At 35.2% G+C, this 9,223-nt stretch overlaps 1 protein-coding gene across 1 annotated transcript; it reads left to right on the top strand.

Annotated features, from left to right (window-relative positions):
- Positions 1–4,891: 4,891 nt before the first annotated feature.
- On the top strand, positions 4,892–8,848 carry LOC143238257 (uncharacterized). Its single transcript, XM_076478342.1, has 2 exons — positions 4,892–4,983; positions 5,542–8,848. The coding sequence occupies exon 2, from the start codon at positions 6,237–6,239 to the stop codon at positions 8,151–8,153; it is 1,917 nt and encodes a 638-aa protein (XP_076334457.1). The 5' UTR covers positions 4,892–4,983; positions 5,542–6,236; the 3' UTR covers positions 8,154–8,848.
- Positions 8,849–9,223: the final 375 nt, after the last annotated feature.

The following is a 9,223-nucleotide window of genomic DNA, read 5'->3' as shown; positions in this document are numbered from 1 at the left end:
TATGTGTGTGCGTGTGTGTGTCAAAAGTGTATTTAGCGCCTCTTGTAAGAACTTAAAAGTTATACACGAAAGTAGTTTAACGTATTTAAAGTTTTAGTGACATAACTGTACACATCTGATTGTTTAATTCTTACGGAACGTCCACAAACAAGGCTTCATATGAAACAGTAATTTTAGTTCTTGGAAGAAGATTTTTTATTTATTTTAATAATCAAAGTTACTGCCTTTAATTACCCCTAAACTAAACTTCCTTAAAAGATAGATGCGAAAACCCTACAACGTAATGTTTAGCTGTAGGGTATAGGATGCTGGTATATTCATGTCAGGAACTTAAACTTCATAAGGAATACCTGTTCAGTTCTAACTTAGACATTGATTGGTCAAGATATCATCTTAGGGACGATTTTACGACCAATATTCCTTTCATCATCCATCATCATGTTAGAATTTTTATAACCTTCGAGTGACAGAAAGATATAAATTCATCTATTTGCTGTCTTGATAAATTTTCTTTAAGTTTATATTTGTACATAGACTTTCAAAACCTTGTGCTTACATGTATACAGTTTGTTCTTGAATTGTACAGATTTATGTTTTTTAATAGAGGGCCTTCCCCCAGGTGTGTCACTTTAAAATTAGGGAAGGCTGACGCAGATGACCCAAGTGTAGATTTACTCAAAAATATAAAAACCTTAAATGAGAATTATTTTGTATACACACGATTCATTCTTTAAAGTGTTTATTTTAAAATCAGAATATACTTATAGTTTAAATCGTCTTTCTTTATTTTATGTCAAATGAACGTGTTGTAATCTAGTTTTTAAAAAGAAACACCTAGTGGGTTACTTCTTTAACACTGTTATCAGAGGACTCGCTTAGAGGGCGAAAGGTGTTTATGTTTTTCATGTAGCAAAGCCACATTGCGCTATCTGCTGTGTTCACCAAGGGGAATCAAACCCCTTGATTTTATCGTTGTAAATCCGAAGACTTGCCGCTGCTCCACCTGGAGACGAGGACGAAATGTTAGTCGATACAAAAATGAGATTACTTCAAACGTACATTTAATTAATTTAACTTAATTTAATTAACATTTTTTACATGTACTTTCTCAAATTATGATGTTCGATGATTTGTTATATTTTAACAATTTTTCGAAAATATTTGATCTGTTCATGCACAAAGTGTAGTTAACTCACATTCTATTTATAAATGTAATTTTGATTTTGTTCTTTAATAAGAAATACCCCGTGACATTTTATTAAGGTTTTTTCAACAGTTTATTATAATTATAAAAAATATACAATAAACACGAACTATGTAAAAAAGAATGTTTAGTCATTAGTGTAAAGGCATGTGACTTATGAGAAACAAAGGCGGTTGAATACTTTCAAACAAGAGTTTGAATAGTGGTAACTAAATTATTTTACTCTTACTGAAAATTAAGGTTACCAGACAGAAAATGTGGATAATAGTCCTTGATTAATGTATATATTCGACTTAAAATAGTTTTGTGCAAAAACCTTGGATAATAATTAATCTCTATTATAACTTGAATATTGACCACCACTTTGACCTTGACCATTAGCTTATGAAAGCTATATTAAAGAAAATATACAATGAATTGAATAACAGATTGAGTTAAAACAATTTTTGTACAACACTACGTTGTCGCAGTTCATGCCATCTCGTTTGGACATGCTCTTTCTGACTACTGAATACCTTGATAACATCACATTTTTAGCTTTGAAAGGCTTCATCGTAAATATCTCATGTTCAAACCACACCATACCTCCCCGATGGGTTTCCATAATCCATGTATTATATGAGAACGACAGTTTTTCAGTGTTCATTTCAATAGATCAATTATACAGAAATAGCCGTTTCATTCTTCAGTTATTTGAAGTATATGACATTTCAACGGGAGCTAGGACTGAAAGCATGACACTGGTGAACCTATATTTAGTTGGTCTCGTTCCTACAAAACTAGGATTTTTGTGTAGTGCAAAAAGTGCACAACATTGGCCTGATAGTAAGTAGATCTCACCTTGATCTTTGAATCCACTCTGGTGTTCTCTATTGTGCTCCTAGCGCATTATCCATTGACGATAGCGAATCCTTCGAAAAGGTTTCACATTTAGGTGTTTTTTTTTCATTTATTAACCAGAAGAAAAGATGACACTATACTTGTCACAGTTGTAAAGTATAACAAAACTTTGTCGATGTCATCACGTAATAGCCACTTTTTCCTGAGCAAGACACCGTTCCTAAGTATTCTATTTTTGAACATACTTTCTTGAATATGTCGTGGAAGCAGTTTGTGCACATGTGACATCTGTCGCTTTCCACACAGAGGGGTTTTCGTTTATATTACGTCGCGTTGCCTGGGGCAGGTGGAGAGTTTCGTTACTTACCTTGATGTTCGTGGATTATCACCTGGTACAAGATGCCGCCCGTTGCTTACCACAGTTAAGATATGGCTTGTTTCATGCGTTTTTCTAGATGGTTCTGGTGACTCAAGCTGATCACTATTCGTTTGCTTACCAATGTTAATAGGTGTAAAAGATATTCCTGTCTTGGAAATTCTATATTTCCGATATGAACAGGTTTTTAGGATCTGAGTATATGAATAGTTTTATTGGAAAGGGTTGTTACATGCCCTTCCTTAAAGCTTTCGGTGGCGTCACACTACACACTTAACGCCAATCATTATCATAATGTAGTTCTGATACACTCTGTTTCACTGTGATTTTAAGTTAGTTGTGATTGTCACGTGACATGCTCAATTACATATTCAAAATCGTTTTGGTATAACATACTTCACCCTCTGTTATAATTATTTTTATTTGAAACTATGCAGTATTCCTATAGATATACAGTTGTGCCCAAGAAAATAGAGCATTAACCAGAATTTAAGATGCTCTTACTTGTAAAATACGAGAAAATAATTTTAATGTAAAAAAAAAGTACAATAGATGTAAGCATTAATAAGACGGTTCTATAAAACAGGTAAGACATCTTCATCAAAGAATGGGATAAAATAGAACTTCCTTTACTTATATAAAAAAAGTCACAAGCTATCTCACATTTCAAGTTACCTTTTATCAATTAATCCGAGTGCATAATTATTAGGAAATTTTAAAGTTACAAGCACAAACAAAGAAATAAGTGTTATACCTTCACTGAAAAAACAGTCGGCTCTGATGCTATGTGGTGTTATTAATCGACATAATATTATTAATAAGTGATGTAGCTTGTCGATTTCAGTGTTGATGAATTAATATAACCTATATATATATATATATAGATTAACTACTAATATGTAGTATGATTACATTCTCTTCTATGAGCTACTGAGATGCAAATGCAAACGAATTTAATTCACTCACTGCAGCAGAAAATTACATATTTCCGTTTAAAATCAACTTGAGTACTTCACTGTAAAGAGGCAATAAATTCCACGGTGAAGCTTTCACCATTGTGTACTTATTGAAGCCTGAGGATTTTTTGAAGTCCAGTTAATTGGAACAGGAAACGCAAGTTACGCTTCAAAGCTGCTAGAAACTGTCTGGTGTGCTAGAGATTAGACGTTTCTTTGTTTATACTAGTGTTTTTTGACCAATAGGCCTACATTACTGGGATAATAATTTTGATGTGCAACCTTGTGTTATTTTTACGTGTTCGATTTTTAACGAAGATAAATATTAGGTTTTCATACGTGTTTTATTAACACAGTCTTGTCACGAAATGAAAACTTGCACGAGCTCCACGTGATTTATACGTACAATAAGATCACTCATAACTGGAAATGTGGACGAGATCGTCCACGCAAATATCTTAGTGTGATATCGAACACGATTTCCAATGAAATAGCTTTAATGTGTCTGCATTTCCTATCCTATGATTCTACTTGTCACCTCAATATAACGTTTTACACAATTTTATGATTTTCGTACCATTATTTCGTTAATTAAAGCATGATAATGAAAATTAAATCTTTTTAAATACGAAATAGTTTTTAGTTTTACAATTTATTATTGTTATACAAAATATTGTAACCCGGCGTGACCGGGTGGTTAAGGCACTCGACTCGCAATCTGAAGGTCGCAGGTTTGAATCTCAGCACCACCAAATATACTAGCCTTTTCAGCTGTAGGGCCGTTATCAAGTGACGGTCAATCCTACTATTCGTTAGTAAAATAATAGCCCAAGAGTTGGCAGTGGGTGGTGACGACTAGCTGCCTTTTCTCTAGTCTTATATTGCTAAATTAGGTACGGCCAGTGCTGATAGTTATCGCGTAGCCTTGTACGAAATTTAAATAAACACTAAAGACAATCTTATAATTGTTAGCTTAGTTTATGAATTTAGGAGTAACCTAAATCGACCGAGCTGATAATTCACTGTTCAGAATTAAAAATACAGTAACACTCTTCTTAAGGGCATGTTTATTAATATAGTATTTTTATAAGTCCGCATGTAGAAATGCAAAAATAACAATTATTTAAATTACAAAAAAAAATGAATTCAAGATAATATACTTCTGTGACTACTCAACAAAGAGCCATAGTTTTACTTGCATGTGTCGGAATTGTCATGTTCGAGTTGGCCCTATAATAATTGTAATACTTTTCCGTGCTCATTCTTTTATAGAACAATATAACTACGTCACCATTATTACCTGAACAGATAAATTTATGTGAAAGTAAAGGTAAGAGGACTGTAAATTCCATAAGCATATCCGCCAATTTTAACTCAGTAATCGTGTATTAGTAATTCCCGACACTCTGTCTGAAATCATAGAACACGCATATGACATCATATGGGTATTATGATTGGCATTCCAAAACTAAGCACTTGACTGCAAACGCATGCGCAATATGATTTTGTAACAGTCAAATCTCGGTAGAACGTCCGAACAAGCAAATATTTAGAACGTTAGCTAATACTGTAGGACGTTTCCACAGTGCGTATCCTCATATTGTGAGGTAGGAAAGCATTTTTTTTTCTTACAAGGCTCGTTCATTTTATTGTGCCTAAACTGTAACAGGAGAAATACAGTAGTTTAAAGTGAGTCGAGACGAGCAAAATTAACCCATTAGTTTGAAAGCGGTAAAGGGATGAGCTATCTATACATCGATTTAAGTTATGTGCAAACTGTAGAGATGATTGTGATGAGTTATATTTATATTTCGAATGGGCAAGTTGAATTAAATTAATGCGATAGTTTATTTGTAGAGGTTATCAAAGTAATAATATTTATACTTCAATTTGAAATGTATCCAACGGTTCATAATTTGTTTTTAGTTCGCTCACGTGAAAGAGGCTATCTAAGTGATGAACCTACATGCTATTTTAAATTATTTTTAGAGTTATGAATGAGTTATTGTAAGCTTTTTGTTAATTCGAATGATTTCTTGAGGTTATCAAATTTTCTTATTTATTTATTAATTTTCTGGAGGCGAAAAGCGAGAGTAAACTTATTACTTTAGTTTGAATTAGTTTACTGAGATATATAACTTATATTTTAATTTTAATTATTTCAGGAGGTGGCGACGATTACTGACTGATTTGTTTAATTCAGTCAAGTATACGCTAAGAAAGCCACCAAGAGTAGCTGCTCTGTCATTTACTTTGTGAGGTGAACGTAATATTTTATGTTAGTCCACTTGTCATAAATTATTTTCATTTCTCTAAGTGAACAAAATGATTTAATTACACATTAGTATGGAATGTACTGGGAGGCTACAAAGGTGAGCTCTTCTGTCTCCTCAGTAGGTGGAGACACTATTCTTGTTGACGTCATCTGCCAACGTCCGGTATAGAAATTGGCGACGATCCTAACACAACCCAACGCATTGCCTACACAGGGGCAGCAGCTGCTATGCTAAAGGCCTTAGGGAGGCCGCAAATAATCCCATTCAACTCGAGGTTTAAATTATACACACACACACAGAGAGGGGGGGGGGCGACCAAGAGCGAGTTCTTGCAGGTTACGTGTGTATGTCGCTGTGATTGGACGCCTAAAGCTAAGGGAGAACGGAATTCTGGTGGCATTCCCACCAGCTGATAACAAGTTGGGTGTGCGGAGTGTTCACCGCACCTAGAGCACTGTAGTCTGTCTCGAGACCGTGACTGTAATGGTAGCTTACACACTAGGTGGATCTAATGTTCTTGTGAAAACCGTTTATAGTGTTCTCTTCTCGTGTTTCAGTGTGTGTAGGACCTTTCAGCTGTTGTTATGGCTTTTCGTGGAGGTAAACGGAAAGACGTGAAGAAACAGTCGTATTATGTGTGGTTTTTGGGTGCGAAGGAGAGCAGAGGGTTGAGAGGGGAACAGTATATTCGCCCTATTCTAAAAGAACTTTTGAACAAGGAAAGGGAGTTAGAGCCCATGAAGGTCACCCTTCAGGTCAGTAGTAAAGGTCTTAAGATCATACAAAACGTTTCAAGGAAAAACAATAGGGAGAAGACAGAACAGATAAAACACTTTATTTCTCATCATGCCATCACTTGTGTGACTCAAGAATCGAAACCAGATGATGACATAGTGTGTGCCATCCTTCTGATATACAATCCTGTCACAAAGTGTCCAATTCACGTGCATGCCTATAGATGTGATAGTGTTGAAACGGCAACTACACTAAGAAACCAGCTTAAGTCCTTAACAGACAAGCCTGAGAACCAGAAAAAGTTCAAAGAAATAGAGGCTCGCTTGGCTGCTAAGGGTCTTCTTCCTTATAGGAGACTGAACTCTGACGGCCGAAGCACAAGGACCGAAGGTTCAGACCCAGCCGATGAGTCTTTTAGCTCAGATAGGGATGTATCTGGAAGAAACTTGGAAATTGTAACTAGTTTGTACGATTCTTTGGCAGCCGAACTTCGTGAAAAATTAAACAACCGAAACTCTTGTCCTATTTTGCTTCCTCCTAAGGATTATGACACAGTATCTAGGAAGCAAGGTAAGTTAGACGGAATCGAGGAAAGAAGAAGTACTAATATCCACATAGTTGGAATGAATCAGAGACTAAAAGCAGTTTCTCCAATGACAAAGGAACAAACGAAAGAGTCAGCCTCCAGTGGGAAGTCAAGTGGAATTGGATCAGACGAGGCTTTAAGTTCCACAGCTAAAAAAAATACTTCGTATCAGGAAAACGAAAACCAGGAAATTGATCCAGGTACCAGTTCAGATGAGGAAGAACTGCCAGAACCAGAAGTTTTGACGCAAGACAGCGAAATAATCTTACCCTACTGGAAACAAACAGTGCCACTAAAACCTTCAAAACAACGAAAATGCTCACCTTCTCCTATAACCAGGGCACCTCAGCCTATTCTGCCCACTCATTCAGAAAGCAATGTGCTTCGTAAGCCTTCTCATGACGATTGGCACATCAGATCCGAGAAGTACATAGGTTCTCAGGACAGGCAAAACACAACTCGTAAAGTATATCCTCTCGGAAGAGTAAATGAGAGTATACCAGGAAGGCTATACAATACCAGACCGTTTTCTTACCATATACCTAAATCTACAGACCTTTCTACAGAGTTAAGAATTCCTGAAGAGAATTCAGAAACACACATAATTTACAGGCAGAAATGTACAGACTTAAATCCACTCTCGAAAAGGGATCCGAGACCTGTGTCTTTTCCAAGTGCGAAAGAAAAGGATACGGAGAAATGTATCAATCTGTTTTCTGAAACTTGTACACCACAAAATTCTCTGGAGTTGAGAGTAGTGGAACGTAAGCGTTCTAATCTTGTTTCAGGGGGTCTGAACACCTACAGTGACGTTTGTCATGGGCATTGCTTTCTTCCCCAAGATGAAAAGGACGTTTTACCTTTTCATGACGTGCTTGACCATCAACAACCTCCCTCAGTTGACCATGTTAATCAAACACCTTGTCGTAATCGCCAACGTTACAAGGAAAAACAAACTCCTACTCCTGAATTATATCCCAGTTCTCTTGATTTGTATGCTAAAGACAAACTGTCTAAAAACTCAGTGGAACATTGCATTGAAAAAGTCCGACAACCGCAGTATTTTCCTGATGAAAGGCGAAAGTCTGGATATTTTGATCTTCCAGTGAAATACCGCGAGTATAGACACAGCATTGCTGATCCTTTTAATCGCAGATTAGCTATGAACTCACATTTTTGATAAATATTTATATTGTTGTTTTTTGTATATTTATGCATTTTACAGTTTACGTCGCAACTAATCAATCCATCAAGCAGTTAACTGTACTGTAAAACTTGATATCAGCACGATCCTTGTAGGTCTTTCAAATTTAAACTTTGAGTGAATAGTTGTTAAAACTGTAAACATATTACGGTTGTGTAATCTTCAACCCAATCCTGAGTTTTCTTTAATCACTGTAAAAGTGTAAGGTAAACTCGTATGAAGTAATTTAACGTTCAGTAAGCGGTCAGTGACTAAAGACACATCATAAAAATCTTCAGATTACATATAATATCTTAATTACTCAAATACTTCAAGTGGGCAATATAAATATGTATTGTAAGTACAGGCGCAAGACAAGTACCAACAAAATATAACTTCGATTTTTTTATTATTATTTGAAACGTAATGAGATAGTTGCTGAGCTAGTCTTAGTTATGTGAATTTTGAATTTTAATCTGTATGCCGGTTTGTCTTGTCGCTGAACTGTTAAAATGTAGAATTTTCTTATGCATTTCATAAAGAAATGTGAGAAAATAATCTCCGAAAACATTGCTAAAAATTAAGGTTGACTTTGTATTTATACTGTAAGAATAAAGGTTGACTTAGTATTTATGCTGTAAGAAGGTTGTACAGGTTATTTTCTATAATAAATTACTTTTTTATTAGTTTCACTTTACGAAGCGTAGTGTGATTAATTTTATGCACATAGTAGGGCGTGATAACTACTGGAGTGTGAGAATTTGTGTGTTGTCAAGAGCAAAAATGTACAATGGACTATCTTTACGAATGTTAACGTTGTAAGCTTTCTGGGTAACTAACTGTTGAACTAACCCGGAAGGTAGAGATATCGCTATCGTAATATTTAATGTTATGTTAAGAGAACTGTTTTCGTTTTCATTATCTTAAGTGAGTAAAAGTTTTATTATATAATCGAATATGATTAAGATATCAGTGTTTGAAGAAATAAGCGCAGGAGATAAAATATCTGAGGTGAATGTATGTTTTAAATTGTTTATTTTCAATTTTATTCAGATTTAGTACATCTG

Source organism: Tachypleus tridentatus, chromosome 13 (assembly GCF_004210375.1).
Source record: "Tachypleus tridentatus isolate NWPU-2018 chromosome 13, ASM421037v1, whole genome shotgun sequence".
NCBI lineage: Eukaryota > Metazoa > Arthropoda > Merostomata > Xiphosura > Limulidae > Tachypleus > Tachypleus tridentatus.
The sequence above is the reverse complement of the archived record's forward strand: the minus strand, read 5'-3'. Positions and strand labels throughout refer to the sequence as shown.